At 42.3% G+C, this 19,505-nt stretch overlaps 2 protein-coding genes across 3 annotated transcripts in view; both read right to left on the bottom strand.

The window, feature by feature from the left end:
* HERC1 (HECT and RLD domain containing E3 ubiquitin protein ligase family member 1) overlaps positions 1-7,895 on the bottom strand; it is a 136,336-nt gene extending 128,441 nt beyond the window's left edge. The window contains exon 1 of the mRNA XM_074837965.1: positions 7,779-7,895. The gene's annotated coding sequence lies outside the window, so the exon portion shown is untranslated. The remainder of the gene's footprint in view (positions 1-7,778) is intronic.
* A 671-nt stretch (positions 7,896-8,566) lies between these two features.
* Positions 8,567-19,505, bottom strand: part of DAPK2 (death associated protein kinase 2) — a 47,796-nt gene continuing 36,857 nt past the window's right edge. The window contains exons 9-12 of one of the 2 annotated variants that reach the window (XM_074837735.1): positions 19,156-19,201; positions 12,628-12,717; positions 12,371-12,451; positions 8,567-11,828 (exon numbers count right to left, since the gene is read on the bottom strand). In XM_074837735.1, the coding sequence (XP_074693836.1) occupies positions 11,754-11,828; positions 12,371-12,451; positions 12,628-12,717; positions 19,156-19,201 (292 nt within the window). In that variant the 3' untranslated portion in view covers positions 8,567-11,753. Of the gene's footprint in view, positions 11,829-12,370; positions 12,452-12,627; positions 12,718-16,575; positions 18,263-19,155; positions 19,202-19,505 lie in introns of those variants that run through there. The other variant, XM_074837734.1, reaches the window with a different exon arrangement.

The raw sequence follows: 19,505 nt of genomic DNA, 5'->3' as shown, positions 1-19,505 counted from the left end.
TGCAAGGCTGGAAAACACTATCAGCACAAAGAGAGAACTCTAGTCTAGAAGCACTTATTCCCATTTTGCACAAAGAAAGCAACTGTGTCAAGATGTATGTGGTAGTCAAAAGTTAATCCTCTATTTATTTGCTAACATTTGTTGTATGAACACAAGTTCCAGAAAATACTTGGCATCCCCTCATCTGTAAGTGACACAAAGTATACTGTAGGCAACACTTGGAGATAGGAAAAAAATGACAAAACCTAAAACAAAACAACACCAGCAACATAAAGCTAGGACATTGATTTCAGCTGTACAGTTAACCACCTATAGGTTTTCTGCTTTGTACCATGCTGTTAATTCTAGCATTATCTACACTTATCAGGAAAAAAAACCCAAAAAACCCAAGAACCCAAAACCAAAAAAAAAACCCCAAAAGGCCAAAATAAACAAGCTGAAAGCCCATTCAAATTCAGACATATCAAAGACACATTCCCATCATGCTGGCTGGCCAGCATTCACATCAGAATTACCTCAACTGTCTTGGCTTGTGGCTTTACAGTCCTGTTTAGTGTTTCTAAGGTCAGAGAAAACAATTGTAAAGAATGCAGAATCTCCCAAGTTTATAATTTTATCACATCAGAAGCTAAGCCTTTTCACTACCTAAGAAACTACTAGAATAGGCTTTCTAAAAGTGAAATTCATAGTCTATTTCTAAAGAGGGTTTCACAATCATGTGGCCTTACCACATCCCAATATCAAACTCGGTTTGTTGGTTTTTTACAGTCAAAGGCTTTGAGATCCAGGCTTATTTTCTAATGAAAGACAGATTTTTTTTGTTAGCACACCAATATTTTTTTCATTACCACTACTCACTTAGTGAGAGACTATTCCTACATGACCACACTCATCACCTTTTATAAGAAACTGCATTTAAACCTGTAAATCACTCCTGATTCTCATGTACCTGTCAAGTCAGAAACAACTCCCTATCCACGACCAGAATACTGAATACAGTCACATCAGAGTGCCTGCCTTCCCTGAACCTGAGTTTTACTGTAGAGAGTGTTTACTATAGAAAGCAGTTATTTTTGTCAATCTTAACTTACTTTGATCAGGTGCTCTTTCCTCAGCACAGTCCCAGAATGACTATATACGGCGTATCTTCTGTCATTTGGTGTGTTATGGCCCCAAGCCTAGATATATTTTTCTTAATTACTGCACATCATCTTGGGTAGGCTTAATTAGTTTCAAAGTAGTCTGAGAAAGACACTGATACTACATCTTAATAATACTTACTATAAAATTGCTTAATTAAACTCCCCAACAAAAATAACAAAATTAAAAATTTGTTAACTGCTTTATCAGTCTTAAATTTGGGTGCTGAGATTCAATAGGGAAAGCACCCCTCACAATCCACTATCAGGTCTTAGCACAGGTATAACACATAGCATGACAAGTGTTGCCACGCAAGATGTATTTACTTGAGTTGGTACCATCTGTATTACTCATGAGCAGCGGAATGAAATGGAATCAGATTGATTTACAGTCATTTAGGGCCATGTGTTCTATCAGCTTTCCAGGAGAGCCGCACTAAGCTTGTTTTATGCTCAAATAGGAGACATGAACAAAGATATTAGACTACCTGGTTTGGGAGGTGCTTTTTAGTCCCACATAACACAACTTTTTCTTGAGGAAAGTTTGTTTGCCGCAGCCTCAGAGGAGGGTTTTTCACCAATTCATTCCCTAGGGAGTGGAATTGAATCTAATTCTTTTCACGGATGTTCCCTGACGTCTGGGTGCAGCTTTCTCTGCACTTGCAGAGTCAGGAACACAGCCCAAACCCTGCTGGAGACTGTTCAGCAAGTATCTGCCTTTAGCCACCCTCCGGAGCCTGAAGGATTCCCTCAGTCAGTCCTGTCATCTGGTTGAACTGAAAGCCCCACAGCTGGGGGCCTCCTGTCAGAGGACAGTGCCATTCGGAGTGGTAAGAGTTTTCTCACTCAGTGTGTTACTTCCAGGCTACGTTTTGCACAAGTGGCAACAGGAGGAGAAGAAACCATTACATTCACCTTAGGCAGAGAAGAGTATCTATTTGCCACTTGCAGATAAATACTACCCTGAAGCTATGTAGCTGCCTCCCTAACGAGCACCACTGAAATCAAAGTCATAATTGCTTCAGCTGTATGCAATGAACCACTTAACTGAGATACATACAGCAACTCCCAACCAACCCTCAGCAACCCCCAGAACTCAGCCCTCTGATTTTAAGCATGTTTTCCAAGAAGCTCCAATGTCAGCAAAAACACTACCAAGGACAGGTCAGTCGTCTTCACTGCTGGGGCTGGACTGCTGATCTGCGTCTCCCAAATGAACAATGTTCCGCCCAGGGTCTTTCAAAGTTTCTGAAGATCATGCACTGCAAAGTTCATTAAAGATCAAGCATCCCCTTGTACATGAGCAGTAACAAGTGACAAAGGGAGAGACAGACACTTCAGATCACAGCAGGTCATTAAGTATTTTAATTAATGGTAATTACACAAATTGCTTGAAGCTGAGGTATGACAGACTTCCAGTGCAGATTTGGTCACGAAGAGCATGCACTGCTTCTCCCAAAGGCACTGAAAGTCATGTCCCAGACTTGAAGGCGGCATTGCCATTTTTGTCACATTCAGGTGTTGTTTTGTTTTTATTTCAGGTTGGAGTTGTCAGAAGAGACTTTTATTGCCCTCTTTTTTTATTAGGAGAGTTTTCTAGCAGCAAATAGATTCAGTGGTGTGAGGACACCCTGCTTGGCCTACCTTTAATACAGGACATAAATTATTTGCACAGACAGTTCTAAACTGACAGGCAGGCTAGGCATGGCATCCACTAGTGAAACAGCCTGTATTATCCCACATGTTTCTTTGGCCCATGTAACTTTCTGTGACCTGAACTTCTCAAAAGCGAACCCGTCCATTAGGATTTGCTTCGCTCAGTGTAGCCAAAGCCATTAAGCAGAATAAACATTACATTCATCATCATTAATGGAAAAAAATTCTCAGTCACATTTTTAACAGTCTGTAGCCTCTTAAAAGGATTTTCAAAATAAAGACAACAAACATCTGCAATTCTCCCAGTGTGACTTTTTAAAGAAATAAATAGCCAGTGCTCCTTGAAATGAAAAATCTGAGTGGAAGTACAGTTTGGGGTGGGAGAACAAGGCAAGAAAGCTCCTGTGGGAAGAAGAGAGCAAGAACTTCAAAAGCAAGACAGTAAGAAACAAACTCACGTGGTCTTGAAAACATACTCCATGCTTGATATTTTAGAGAAGTGTACTAGCATGTTTAACTTCATTCCTACAGATTTTGTTCAGAGGTCTTTCCCTTTCACATATTCTTACAGAAGGTCTCTGCTGTTTCTCAAGCGACTCAGGCCCAGCCTCCCCTGCCCCATCTGCCCCAAACCATCCTGTAGTGATACATTCTTAAGTAGAACATATCCACTGAACTTGCATTTTCTGTCTCCTTGGCTCTTACACTGCAAAACAAAACTTTTCCTTTGCATGAAAGCCACATCACTTCTTTCCACACTACTTTAGGAAAAGTGTAAGCTGGCAGATTTTCCTTATGAACATATGGATCTTGTTGACAAAGCTATCTCCAGGCCTTAGTCTGTGCTATGGCATGGAGACTGTGACACCTCAGGTGCATCCCATCCATGTTTGGGAGGCTGTGAAAACTCTCCCACTAAACAAAAACAGCAACTTTTGAGATGTGCTAATGTTCAAAACCCATGGTGCAATTCTACAGTTAATTAATTAGCATATCCAACAAACTGCCTGCCCTCTGAAGTGCATTAAAAACCCATGAAACAGACACTTAAGAATAGTCTTGCACAGACACTTAAGAACAGTCTTGCAGTCCCTGTAGTGTGGTTCAAGGTGAAGGTGTAATTTTGAACTAGAATATCTTAGGTACTAAGTGCAGTGACCTACTACACCAGGATAAGCTAAACAGCTGGGGGTATCATTCCTGAAAGACACTAAATGCTTTTCAGCATTTTTTTAAAAAAAAAAAAAAAAAAGCTTTTCAACCTGTTTTTCAGCACCTTGTTATACATTTCAAATCATTCTACACAACAGAAAAAAATTTCCATAATTCTTAATGGATCTTAACAGGATAACGATAAATTACTAACCGCACCTCCCCCCATCCTTCAAATGCTGAAACTGGTAAAGAAGGTCACACTTACTAGCCAAAGAGAAAAAGCAAAGATTAAAAGAGGATTCTAGCTGACAACACTTTCCTAAGGGAGCTCCAGACTGAAATGAGGCTATCTGGCAGTAGCTGTCAACTGAAGCTCTCAGATCACTTTTACATTAACAGTTTATATCAAGAATCAGCAAGCACAAGGGAAAGCAAACTCCTTCCTCCCCCATTCATTCTCTCCTCTGCTACAGGGCAAAGACAAACCCTCCTAGCAACAAAGTTCAATGATTAAAAAGAACAGGCTGTAGCATGGCACTCAGACTGGCTACAAGTCTCTGCTTCACCACAAAACAGAGGGATGATTAGGGCTGGGTAAGACCTTCAGTCATTATCTAGTAGGACTATGACTCCCACCCTCCACCTGGAGCTGGCAGAAAGCACCTATACTCTCTACATTACCGGAAGTTAGGCATTCCCAGAAGCGGTGCGATCAACGTGGAATTACCCCAGGAAGACACAAGGAGAGGTTGAGAAAAACAAAGTATATCTGAAAACTAACTCTTCTTCAAGGCTCCTTTCCTTCAGTGCTGTACTGGACTGTGGGAAAGCGTCTCCCTCAGTTTGGAGGCAGCCCTGAACTGTTCCCTAGAATCAGCCACCAACCTCCTCCTGTGGGGAAGGCCAAGTCTTTCGTTCAACACAGCTCGAAGAGGTGTTGCTGCTTCTCTACTGCACACGGGACTCAGAGCTTGCTCAGACCAAAGAGAGTAAGCATTGTTCTCTACCCCAGGGATTAGGGCTCTCAGCTATGAAAAGGTGAGAACTCTGATAGACACAAGCCACACAAGAACAGTTCATGTATTTTAGCTTAAAATGCACTGAAAGCACATACCACTGCAGGCTAAATGGCCTCAGCTTTCAAAGCAAAAGAAGGTTAGATCAACTGATTCTGAGCATCAAGACCCAGGAAATCAGTTCTGCAACGTAGGTATTAGCTAACTAGGAAGAGAAACTACAGGAAGGAAACACACAGTTACTGCTCCAGAGAGCAAAAACTGAAAGATAGATCTGGTTCAACCTCCCTGCAACTACATTACGTAAAACACAAGATCCCCCTCCTGTAAGCAGCATTACCCAGGTTCCTCTGACTGTGATCACAAAAAAGCTATCAACTATGGCAAAAAGTCAGGGTACTTGTAAACTCCACGTGCCTGACTATTCTTACTTCGCCATAAGTAACACCAGGATACACTCAACAAGAAAATCATAAATTGCCTTACATGCTCTAGAAAGCCCAAAACTAGAGATATAAAATCATTTTATACAGCTCGCCCTGCTAACTGATCAATCATTTCATTTACCATGGTCCCACTTACAATGTAATTAGTGACTTTGCTTTAATAATTTCAGAAAATCCTATGTTCTCCTGTATAATATCTGTCTTTCAACACTGCGCATGTCAAAGGGAATAGCTCTATGAATTCAGTCTTTAAAATAAAAAATTAATCATAAATAAATTCAGGCCAGCATTTACGTAACAACACATCCCCAGGCCCCAGTCGCAGATCTGTTAAATAGCAGGGTCTACTTCTGGACCCATGACAGCCCACAGTTGGTAAGTGATCCACCCCCAGTAACTGGCTTTCTACTCCACTTGCACATCTGTCTGCTTTGTATTCCAGATGTTCTACGTAGGATTTCTTCCCAGCAGAATAACCAAACACCAAGAAAGGATATGGAGTCCCTAATTCATTGATTTGCCTTACTTGTAACAGTATAAATACAGGCACAGATACATGCTGTGCAGGGGACACTGCATTTTCAAATGGTGACTTCTAACTACCACTAGCTTACAGAGCGCTCCTGCACCTGACTGAGAAAAGCCTTTCTTCTTGCTTTGATCCAGGTGCAGATGCAGGGAAATGGAGTACTCTAGATGAGAGAACAGCATTACATATTCCCAACTTTTCATGATGGACTCTGAGCCATTCACATTTCAACATTAGACTTCGCTTGTTGCAGACTTCTGAGGGCTTAGCTTTACGTGCTGCAGCTTTTAAAGGCCCAGCAGGAGCTGAGACAAGACTCAGCACCAAGACCAAAACTCCATCCTTACATTGTTTTCTCTTACTTGAATTACATGAGTAGGACTAAAAATTTAGTATTTTCTGTCCCTTATCAACTGAATGAGAGGCTCTAAGGTAAATCTTAGAAAGGCTTTTCCATGTTTTAAAAGAATAATCTCATGAAATTCAAATTTCATACCAATACATTACAACGTATTTTAGGTAGTCAGAGCAAAAAGATTTAAAAGCCAGCTGAATTACTTAAACGCTTTTTTCCCAAATAGTTGTTGTATTAAGACAATTTTCACACACTACTACAGGATACCTCAAACAATGATCTTTAACAAAGCATCGTATATAGCTCATGAGGCTCATCCTCAGAAATAAATGTATTTTAGGAACTACTGATGTGACACTATTTTTCTTACTTGATTTTGTTGAGCAGATACCTCCCACCCTAAAAAGGCCTGTGACTGAGCACAGTTCCAAGTAGGATATGAAAAATGTTACACCTCTGAGACTGATGGTCACATGTTGCAGCAAACTGCTATAAAAAGCTAATGCTCAGTGACAGTCTCTTCACCTAACTCCTCAAAAATAACAGCAAACTATAACTGCAATGACACAGTGAGAAACCTGAGAAGCAAAGTCTTCAGCACGCAGAGCCGCAGGTAGAGACAAAGGTCCATGCTACCAGGCCTCAGAATAACCCCACAGCCTCATGTTTCCGACACGGGGTATGCTGCTCATAGGGCACAGTCACAGGCTTCCCGGGCAAACACCACCCCAGACACACAACCAGGTCAGCCATTCCTTCCCATTGCGCCACACAGCCAAAGCCCATTCTCCACCCCACCAGGGCTCCCTTGGGCTTTTCCTCAAACCACTCTTTCCTCAGTAAAGTCACACTGATGAGGGCCTCAACTTCTTGCCTGTCTGAAACCTTCATGTTCTCAGCTCATCCCAAGCTCTGTCTCCAGACCAAACTTCTGCCCCTGAGCCTCGGGCAGCACACCTGGTCACCCCAGCTGGAGTACAGCTCCAGCCATCCCCCACAAGCCCCCTGACGACTCCTGCCCCAGCTGGAATATCACTTCATCAGGCTCATGATCACCTCCAGGTGATGGTGCCCTGCCATCTCTGCCCAACAACAAGGTGGATCTGGCCCACCACTGCTTTTAACTCCTCTCACTGAAACACACGTGCTACCTACCCTCAAGCACTGACACTGATAAAGTTTGAGGTTTATATGTGAAGACAGAGTAGACATTTAAGTGAAAGATATGAAGAATGGTCACACAGTGCCCATATGGAAGAGAAGTAAAAGAAATGCCTCTGAGTCCTCAATTCTCAGCTGAACACTGTTAAATCTATACCTGTTTTTTCCCTGCCAAATACAGCTTCCCTGATCTACATACAAATGTGGATAGGAACAATACAAAAGTCACCAGATGCACACTAAAGGGATTCAAGACAGCACAGACTAGAGGTAACACCAGAAATAGTGCCCAGAGCTTCTGGGGTCAGGAGACAGGCTTACCTCACTCCCTAAGGCTGCGGGACACAGGGGTGCGGTGCAGGGACCTCAGTCCTGAAGAGGAAGCACGGTCCATCACACCTCCCCTCCTGCTTCAGCACGGGGCTAACAGCTCTCTCCGGCTACTCCGCAGTCCCACGCAGCACAACGGTCCCCCTGAAAAAGCCATTTGATCTGCTTTCTCCGGGAGCCCATCCTTACCCCTAACCGGAGCTGCCCGCGGGCTGTCACCACAGGTGAGGGGAATAACGGTGTCGGCTGCTCCAGAGGGCCTCGGTGCCGCCGGCCCGACCCGTGCCCTGCCCCGCTGGCCCCACGCGGCCGCCGGCACGAGGGCGGCCCCTCACGGCAGCGCCTCCATTTTCTCCTCGACGGCCCAAGGGCTGAAACCTGCGGCTGCGGCTCCGAGCCCCGACCCGCGGCCCCGGCAGGGAACCACCGCACGCCACCGCCCGGCTCTCCCCTCAGCCGCCCACCGCCGCAGGGAGGGCGGAGGGCCGCGGCCTACCGCACCCGGTGGGGCAAACCCGCCTACCTGCTCCGCGGGGGCAGCTCCCGCCTCCGCCCGCGGCCGGGGCAGCGTCAGGGGAGCGAGAGCGCCCCCTGCCCCCGTGCGCCGGGCGGCCCCGCCCCGCCCCGCCCCGCCGCGGGCACCGTCCCCTCCGCCTGCCCGGGGCCGAGCGGGGACAGCCCGGCCCGCACAGACCCCGCGGGCCCCCGCCGCCGGCCCCGCTCACCTGCTCCGACCGATGCGCGTGCGAAGACAGAAAGAAAGAAAGACAAGACGCTCGTCCTGCTTTGCAACCTTTTATTAGCAAATCAGAACAACAAATATATTTCGTACTATTGTGCCTGTACTATTTCCAGGCACATAAAAATCAGTATTTCTCTTAATAAAAATATAGGCACACAGATTTAAAGAGTCACCGCTAAAACAGCAACAAAAATAGTCTTATTTTAATAAAAAATACTTGCTTTTTTCAGACTGTCACTTCACTTATGCCAGGTTCCATACGGCTCAAAAATAATACACAGAAAATAGATTTTTTCTCCCCCACCAAAGTAAATTCTGTGATATAAACTGCTCCACTGAAGTGTACTACATCTCCCCTCCCACCACCACCCTCCCTTCCATGCCTTTTTTTTTTTTCCCCCTCTCCTTATTAAAAGGAACCTTGAGGTTGTTCCTCAAAAACCACCAATGGTAAAGAATGAAACTGCCTGCACTGAGGTGGTGTCCTCCAGTGCTGTAAAGAGTTTAATGAGACACACCTCCCTGAAGCAGAGCTGAATTTCCACCTCAGTGGAATAGATAGGGTGATAAATACAGACAACCACATGTGGGAAAACACTGTAAAACTTCCTAACAAATCACAAACATCAGTCCTGAGAACAAGAGATTATATACACTCACAGCATGCTCCTATCTGGAACAGTCAGGGAATAGTTTGGCTTGACACGAGTGCTGCTCGCTGTGGTTTCTGTGCAATGAACGCCCCAGCACTCGGGAGCCACGTGAAGCCACGCAACACTTGAGTGCCGCAGAGAAAGGCCAACCCTGCTGCTCTTCCGTGACTAAGCCAGCACTCCTGTCCTTAGCTGACCTGGGCAAAAAGATGACTGAAGACCAAACGCTATGAGCTGCCTGCAATGTCTTTGTTCACACACCACCTTACATCTTTTATTAATGTAGAATGAGTAAGCTGGAGCTTATAACTCCACACTGCCTTGCACTCCTCTGTCTGCCTTTCTATTGCATCTCATCCTGCTCAGTAGTTGCTAGGATTTTACAAATGAAGAACGACCTCATCTTTGTGAGAGCACAGTTCTGATGCAAAAACCTGACAGCTCTTTTGACCAGGGCTTAATTTTCAGAAGTGCAATTTATGTACACATCCTGCAAACTCTTAATTTGGAAACTGAAGGTGTTTTGAAAGTCCTGGAATTCAGAAAAATACCCCTGGCTCAGAGTTTATTTGGTTTTCCATAGCCCAGGGAATGAACTAATAGTAATGCATGGGACAGGGCAAGCAGGAAGCAAAATTTGGTGGGTAAGCTGGGCAGCTTTTTATCCAAATATATATGTTTAGTGTTCTATTTATGAAAGATTCCCTCCAGACACCAAAGCAACAGTTTTTCCCATTACTGCTCCCTCTTAATACACACATTATTACAGAGCTTTTTGAGGATTCTGCCTCAAAAATTATACAGAAAGCTCAGAAATACATTTTTTAACTGAATGTGAAGAGAAGCCCATTCCCTGCTCCTTATCCCTTGACCAGGCACGTGTCACAGGCTATGGCAGCACAAGACATGAAATGAAAGGAAATTAAATAAATAGTATCAAAATGCAGTGCCATATTTGCCAAAATATTAATTCTCCTGCTTCCACAATTCCTATAGCCACATTCTCTTTTCCTTCCTTCAACCTTCCCTTCCTTCAACCTTCCCAGTCCCTCTGCTCCCTACATATCCCCCTCATACTCATTCCTCTCCAATGCTTTTTTCCCCCCTATCTCCTTCATTTTATGCTTCTTCCCTCAAATTCTACTTTCTGCCTCTCTCCTCCAATGCTTCTTACACATTTCCTTCCTTTCACAGAAATACTTTCTCATCAACTGCATTTTAGTCTCTGCCTAAGCAAGGATACAAAGCTACAAATAAAAGCAGTGTGTTTTTATTTCTTTCTTAGAAACTGGAAGCCAGGCAATATTAACCTGATACTAATTTTCAACACCCTGAGCTCTAAAACCTCAGCCTAGAAGTGACAACCATAAAGCCAAACAAAACCAGTTTCCTTGTCAATCCGTACTTGTTTCTAGTAGCCTTGCTTTCTGATTTTTAATTTATTAAATGGCAAAATAAATACAAACTTCTAACAACTGATATATTCAATTTAAAAAATAACCTAGTCTATGCACATTTTTTGGTACCAATTGAACAATACTGGCTTAGAAACTATATAGTTAAAATGATGCGACTTCCTAGCACAAAGACGTCACATCAATATCAAAGTGCTTACTTCCTCAATTTTGTATACAACCCCCTGAATAAAACACAGATGTCTGCAGTTTCGGTTACATGTAAACAGCACCTATACAAATAGGTGTTAATGAATCTCCAATTTGCCAACAATAAATTAAAACAATAATAAAGTCTAATAAAGACCATTCATATACCTGGGGTTTCTAAGTGCTCTGTTTTGGCGAAACATCCTGCCATCATTCTGTAAAAATGTATTTGGGTGTATGTAAGTCACTACAGAATTTTTTCTCCTTTTCATCCAAAAATTGCCCTGGCCTATCTCATCCTCTCAGTGGCCACAATCAGTTGTACTCAAATTGACAATGGCAGTTAAGTCTTCAGCCAGAGACAATGGCCAGAGCATATTCTTATTGCAGTACAGAACTGTTTATTGCTAGGTTCATGAAATCAAGGTTATGATATGTAATGGCACTATGATTTTATCTTCAGTGACAGTAATAACAGAGTACTGCACACAGCTAACAAAATCTGTCAAGATATCTGCCATCAAATATTTATGCTATTAACAAATATAAAAGTTGTATTAAAAATTTTTCTTAAGACTCAATAACAGTTTCCCTGACTGGCATAATAATGCACAGTCTTAATCATTACGCGGAATGTGAATTCTGCAGTAAAAGCACATCAGTAGAAACCCTACGTCCTGAGTGCAGTTGGTATCACAAGTTGATTGAAGTATCACTGAAACGCTCAACATGTAGAAAAACTCCAAACAGTGCTTGTGCTGTGGCATTTCCCTGGGAATCTGGATAGCCAGTTTTCTAAAATGCTCAGTAGGCATTTAGTAACATCATCCAGCTGTTGGTATAGTTTGGGAAGTGAGAAGCATCATACCAGGAATTCAGACCAGAAGTCGAAGTCTGCTGCCAGGACTGCTTTTTTCAGCAAGGATGAAAGTTTTCTCTGTCTCCTGCTCGTGGAATTCTCGTTACATTAAGATATGCTGCTTCTCCTCTGATGAGTGGCTTTTCTTTGTGGAAGATCCTCACTGTCACTTTCACAGTTTCTCTGAAATAGAAGGGCCACAATGTTTCAGCCACGTAAATGAGATACCATGTTCCTAAACACGATATTCTAATCTTATTAGTGTATCATCTATTGAGAAAAGCAGAACTAACAGAAATCTCAGAGTTTCATTCCAGAAGGTCACATGCACCGCAGGGGTCCCCACCCTCCATCAGACAGCTGGGCACAAGAGCAGCAGCAGCGCAGGCTCTCTCCACAATGGCTCATTTCTCAGTCAGACAGCACCCTCAGTGCTATGGTATCCAAACATAACCTGCAGCCTCCATGCTGCTCCTTTACAGAACAGACGTGGCTAGCACCTAAAGGGTTTATAGAGTCACCAGTTCTCCTTGCCCAACATTTCTGTCACAGTAACACAACTTAACAGCAGCATTAAAGACACACTAGGGATGCCACAGTTCCATCTGGTTTCCCACTCTAAACCATTACCACCCTGTTGGGCTGTGCAAACATACAAGGACAGCAAAAATCACTGCACAGTATAATTGGAACTTCTCTTCTTCCCATTTGAGAAATGTACCTACCAAACTTTCATCTTCTATCAGGACCTTTTTCACCAGCGAACGAGATAAGTGGTTGCACAATGAGACAATACGGTAAGAAAGCTACGGAGAGAGGGAAGAATGAGTATTTGACCACACATATGCAGTGCAGACACATCCAGACACATTTCATTTATCTACTGTGTACTAGAATTTTACATTCAAGCTCTTTCTTGCCCTCTGATCCCAACAGGCTTGGGAAGCCTTACATGAGAAGGATTAAAGGCCCGCTGTCGTACCTTCCACCGCCTTCTAGCATATTGCCTTTTGAAGTTTTCCATGTTAACAACAGATGCTTGCCGAACCAAAGCCTGTCGCTTGTCCACTGGCTGAAAGATAAGAGAGCAATTTTATTGCTTGGCTCCCTTTGGCATATAAAATACACAAGATTCTTCATGTGCTCTGGAGCTGGCTGAAAAGAATACTGTCTGGGGAAGCTGTGGATTCATACAAGTAAAAGCAGAAGAAAAATACTTAAATCTAGTCCGCCCCGGGCCTGGACAGGACCCCTTTGATCTCAAACAAAATCCAAAAACTAGCATACAGTCAGCGCTCACACTTGGCCCTGCACACAAAATTGTTTGGAGAAGTTCCACTGATGCCCCTTTCTAGCCACTCGACCTGGCACAAAAGGTGTTATCGCATGGCATGGACTTTGCTCCAGCCTCCACTTCTGCCTTCAGCCTTCATAATGATCCACACAAAAACCAAAAAGTCTGGGAACAGACTTAAAAGAGGGAGGTAACTAAGGGGATGCTAGAGGGTGCTAAGGCAACACTTGCCGTTTGTGAAGTTGCTAAGGTGCTTCTCAGTGCACACCTGCACCATCTCCATTTTCTCTGGACTGAGCAGCTGGTCCTAATGAAAGGTATTAGGAGAGCAACGCAAAGGTTCCACAGAGGCCTGACAGAAAGGAGATGGAGCTGTTGTCAACGCACCAGCGGCACTGCAGCACACTGCTGCTCAGGGATTTGCACATGCTGGCTAGAAATCACAACAGAATAGGACTAAACCCAGCATCATCACACTGTTAGGTCCCGTGCTACCTTCTAAATTTTCAGACACAATTTTTCATATTTTGCCCTTTGCAAGGATATTTTAAAACGAAAGATACATTGGGGCCCTTTCCTAACTTCCAGCATTTGGTTCTTTATTTTATTCCAGCACATTTTTTTTTTATTCCAGCACATTTTTTTCTGAACTGTGTTTTTACAGGTTGTTCTTTTACCAGGCTGTTTTAAACATCATAAGTAAGTTTGAGGCAGTCATTTCAGATCTGAAGATGGAGAACATGTGAATTCATGTGAACGTGAAATACCTTCAGAGACCACCAGCTGCACTCTACCCAAATATTAAACTGGTACAAGTCAGTAGCTAGGCCTCTTCCTGTGTCTCACAAAGCTGGTTGATAAAACCCTGTCTGCTTATCAAAATCTCAGGAAGTCTCAGGTAACCTACCACTGTGAGCAACCTTCTGCAATTAGTCTGAGACTGACAGATCCCAAGCAAAATCAGAAGGTGGCCCAAGGAAAGTAAATCCATGGCCAGCTTTGGTCAACATTGGACTCACCAGGAACCACAGAACAGCTGAGTCTGGAAGGGGCCTCTGGAGATCATCTAGTCCGATCCCCTGCTCAGGGCAGGGTCAGCTACTGCAGCTTGCCCAGGACCACATCCCACTTGGGTTTCAAAGGATGGAGACTCCACAACCCCTCTGGGCAACATGTTCCAGTGTTTGACCGCTCCTTTAGTAAACATGTTTGTTTGCTTTTTTTAATGTTTAAATAGAATTTCTTTATTTCAGTTTCTGCCTGTTGCCTCTCGTCCTGTCACTGGATACCACTGAGGAGAGCCTGGCTCCATTTTTACTCCATTCCACCACATATTTATACAGATTCAGAAGATCCCCCCTCTAGACTTCTCTTTTTGACACTAAACAATCCCAGCTCTCTTGGCCTCTCCCCCTTTGACAGATACTCCAATCCCTTAAGCATTTTCACAGCATTCCATCAAACTCACTCCAGTATGTTTAGCTGACATCACCATAATAAAATGGGAAAAAGGTAGCTGTCACTTAGTATTAGTGATGAGGGTACACGCTACAGCATATCTGAAAAAACTCAGTCTTTGTCCTTTAACCATACCCATAGTGTGACAGCACAAGAAATTGATACCCTGGCAATAAATATATGAAGAAAGGACTGCAATACCTATGGAAAAATAGGAAGAAATATCTATCTATCTATCTATCTATCTATCTATCTATCTCAGAATTCAGACATGTGCCTAAAATTTTTGGATGCCAGTCTGGTGTTAAGAAACAGATGTTCCGCTAACCCTGACACAGTCCTTCTGAAAACGAAGCACCTTTGAACTCCAAAACCACATCAAAATTTGCATAGACCAGAAAACTGTATCTGACAGATTGACGGGGAAAAAAAAAGCTCAAAATTGGATCTGTAAAAGTGAAGAGAGACAGGCCAGGAATCAACCCTCCAAAGATTATAGAGTTTATGGAGTGACAACCATTTCAGCACTTCTGATCTGCATATGTAGGAGGTGGATAACCAGAAATATTTCCACTGAACTGGAATCCAACTACCAAGCCAGACACCTCAAGAAGCAAGAGTACCAAAGGAGAACGGAAGACACATCAGTGAGGATTTAAACATTTTTTTTCAGCAAAATAATTGATAATGTTTGAGACAACAAAACTGCTTTTCTCATCAAACGCTATAGGTATAGCATTTGTGCAGATATCTCAGCAGGAATTCAAGGAGCCAAGGTATCAGCTAGGCCTCTTTCTCACTTAGATATAATACACCATTTGCATACAACAGAAGTGGGAAATTTAAGAATTAAATATCATTTCCTCATGCTGCAAATGGCTAGCATGGTGCAACAAAACAGTGACTAGAAATCAATTTGAAGTGGAAATAATGTCACTGGCTAAATGTCAGCTGTACAATCATCATGAAAAATTTCCAAGTGCCCTTTCAGCAGTAGAACCATCACCGAATCAAAATAGCTCACTTCACAGTACTCCTAAGTAATAACTACCTCTCAATTTCTAAATAGCCTGCAAACCAGTGACCTTGTCATTTTCTCAATCATCAGAATATCTTCTCAAAAGCAGTATGTCAGTGACCTCCTTCAGCTCAGAGAGCACTAGCCTCAAGGACTGAGTCACAACAATATTAACCTCATCCAAACACGCTCAGGAACAGAGTGGCCTCATTTAACATTCCTTCTCATCATGACAGTGCATTTGTTCATAAAGAAAATCTACATGAACAGAGAATATGAGATCATGGCTGAGGGATGGCAGACTCTCTTTCTTGAGAGTCCTTTCTGCAGATATTAACTCCCAGTGGGCTTTAAGTCACTTTTCAAGAATTAGAACTTCCCTCATGAAATATCTGGTTCCCCCAGACAGTACTGTGGGCCTTCGAGCTCAAAGGAACCTGCAGAAGTGACAGTTGAAGCATTCCCAGAGAATAAAAAATGGACACAAGTAAAACTCTCAATACTATTTGTCAACAGTTGAGCCCAATTCTCCCCAGCCATCAATGCCAGCTTGCTAGGGACATCTCCTGGCTATCTACACTATTTCAGAGCTTTTGAAATTTTTACATCTTGTGCAAAGAAAGATGCCACAGAAAGCACATCCAGTTTCCATCCTCCACCAAGTACAACGACAGGAATAGCAATACCCCCTACTGAATAATTGTTTTCAGAACTCTGAATTTTCACCAGCCTCTGCTCATCTTTATGAGGAAATGGTAGTGATTGGTCCACTGTATCTACACAAACAGGATGAGAATGTGATTTTATCTTTTTATCTGTAAGTAGGAAACATTATTCTTAATAATGTTATGAACAACAACAGCTCAATTTAGCTATGCCATTCACTTTTCTGGAAAAGGAGAAGGAAAGCTGGGCAGTGAAAAACATTATTATATATAAAAAGATCCACTCTAGATGGACTTGAGCAGTGATGCAGGGATGCCTGGCTACTATCCCACTGATTCCTGTAGCTGCGTAACAGTCACCTTGCAGCAAATTCACACAGCTAAGCAAAGGGGCTCTAAACTAGCTGCAGAACCTAGGCTGGCAACTCTTTTCAGCGCACAGAAGCTTGACATCTCTTTTTCAGTCACTAACCACACGATCAGGGAACAATTGCATCCTGCATAAATAACTATTTATTGTGTCCAAAACCAAGATGGGTACATCTGTGCGTATTAATACAGTATAATCAAATGACTCCTTTGAAATACAAGACAGCAGGGCATGATTCAAATTGGGGTCAACTTTTCTTTTACTTCCTAAAACTTAAGAAAAAAAAAAAATCTTCACAGCAAGAACACTAGCCTCAAATCCCACACCACAGATTAAATTAGTTGTAGCTTTGTCATCTTCCTTACTGAAGAAAGCAAAGTAGAGGTCTATGTTATCACTTATCACTCACAAATTAATATCTGCACTGTAAAATTACATACACAGTTATTTCATCAGTTCATTACAAGTGCCCAGTTATGTCTTTTGAATAGGATTTCATTGGTATAGGACAGGAAACTTAGCTGAACTTTAAACTAAAGCATTAATCAACAGCTAACACCTTTGATGGTAAAAGATTTCACCCTGCATAACAGGCCTAAAAAATAGTCCTAACTTTTCTTCATCAGCAGCCATTTCAGAGAGAATTCCCACAGTACTAGCTAAATGTTAAATTACTACACCATTTACTTGGTTTTATAGGACAGATTTAACCTTTGCAAATATTTCTCTCATACAGTCTACAGAACTGCCTGCAGCAGCTCTACATGACTGCTTCCTTCACCTAGCCAAAGATGCTATCGTGAGATTTTTATTAGTTTCCAAGCACTCAGATTCTACTGACCTACTCTTTATTCCACGTTAATTATTTAGTAATTTTCAGGAACTGTAATACATGAAGTAGTATGATATAGGCAATGCAAAAGGCTGTAGGGTTAGATGTGTCCATACCACTGTGATAATCTAGTTCCTGTAAATTCAGACACCAAACGTGGGAAAAAAACTCCCACACTACAAACCACTGGCAGTTTACACTTTTGGTCAGCACCTTGTTCAACACATCAGAATTTCTATTTTAGTTCTAGATGATGTTTTTGTGTAGAATCTACACAATGAACTTCTTAAACTGCTCTACATTGAAACAGGCAGCAAACCCTGCACCTAACCTGATCTATAACATTACTGATTTGATTCTGCTACATCAAGATTCAACCCTGCAAGGAATTCTTCACAGCGAGATCTATTTAACAGTTCAATTAATGATTCATTAATATCTTTGTTGAAAACAGAGTCAAAGTTTCCATTCACACAGGCTTCATTTTCCAGTTGGAAACTACTCATTAAATCCTGTATCCACTTGAGTTCCTCAGAAAGTTCTTGACTGAGAGATTCATACTGACTCTGCAGATCAGCATACTTCCCGGTTATGCCTGTAAGACTAGTGCTTACAGTCTTGATATCATCTTGTAGATGTCTTTTCAGGGATTCAATTTTACGGTATTCATACTTCAGCTGAGATAGCTTGTGTCTCACGCTTTCATTCTCTTCTTTATACCAAGCTTCTTTCTCATTATAAATGGAAACCAGAGCATCAATGTCCTCCTGCATGGAATCGTGGGATGCAGCCAAAGTGCTGAAACCCCGTTCCATAAGTGAAATGTCTTCTACTACCCGGGCAAAGCGCTCAAAGTTGATGTAGGTATTGTTGGGAGGCATACTCGAATGGCACTTTATGGTGTACTCTCTCAGGCGTTTTGTCTTCAGCTGTGTGTTCTCAACCTTCTTGTTTTCTTGGACTTTTGCTTCTTCTTTCAGCTGGTGAGTCGTCAGACAGAGGAACCAATATTACTGAACATTTTAAAGACAGTGCAGTAATTCAAAAACTCTACACAAAGGATACAGCTTGAACTTCCACAATGCGGGGAAGATTCTCTGCTTTCACAATCTTCCTTCATGCATTTGATTAAAAGGAAAAAAACCAACAAACACACAAACCCAAAACCAAATGACAAGTGACGTGCATTCATTCCGATGTGATAAGTGTGAATAACAGGGCCACAATTTATTTTCATGTTAATTTTTAGCAGTTAACAGTCTCAAAGCTATCAATATTTGTAAGAGGAAAAACAATAGTCCTGAAAACTCCAGTTAATGTTTTGTGCAATGCAAAGAAAAACTGAATTTAATCCTCATTAGTCATGCTGAGATTAGCTAAATGTATTTTCAATAAGAGACTTATCCACAAAAGCAAGCAATCTTTATGATGAAAAAATACATACAGACACACAAATTTAAGCAAATCAGCACAATTGGTACAGCAGTTGTATCTTGAGAGAAATTGCATTTTCCACATTGGCTGTAGTCAACTCCCAACTCAAGAAAGCTCTAAACCCAACACGTAGTATATGTCCATGCAAACAAAGGAGGATGGAAAAATGCAAAGCCCAGTCTGACACAGGATACTGTAATGTGCAACAAACATCAAAGCTTTGTCCCCCTCTTTTTGAGAGTTATGATAATAAAAGAAGTCATATGCAGAAATCCAAGGATTTAGTCAGATCCCACCAATTTCTTCCCAGTGCATCTCTTTAAGACACCTAGGGTCTCTAAGTACCTAGAGGGCATTTTTCCATTTAACACACCAATAAGAGTGAGAATATTGTTTCTGCTTTGCTCATGGTAAAACACCTGTCTTTATTCAGTCTTACCGTTATCCACGGATGAGACAGAGCTTCCTGAATTGTAAGCCGTTTCCTAAAAAACAACACCACAAAAAAACCAGTCTTGAATCAGAAATATCTGGTACACAAGCCCATTGACCTGCACTTCTCCCAGGCTTTGTATGAAGCATTTATAAAGATAATGGCAGAACTAACTCTCAAATTTCAGGGTTATCTTTCTCCATGAGGCATACTGCTTGTGTGTAGCTTAGTAATCGCTCTGATCAATCCCAACTTCCTTCTGCATTGTGGCAGTTTGGTGAACAACACATTAAGAGCACTGAGAATCAAAGGCAGAAATGCAGCATTGCACAGGGACCGTCTCTGCACATGGGACA

Source organism: Strix aluco, chromosome 12, assembly GCF_031877795.1.
Source record: "Strix aluco isolate bStrAlu1 chromosome 12, bStrAlu1.hap1, whole genome shotgun sequence".
In the NCBI taxonomy this organism is placed as follows: domain Eukaryota; kingdom Metazoa; phylum Chordata; class Aves; order Strigiformes; family Strigidae; genus Strix; species Strix aluco.
Note: the sequence above shows the minus strand (reverse complement) of the source record. Positions and strands in the feature narration are given on the sequence as shown.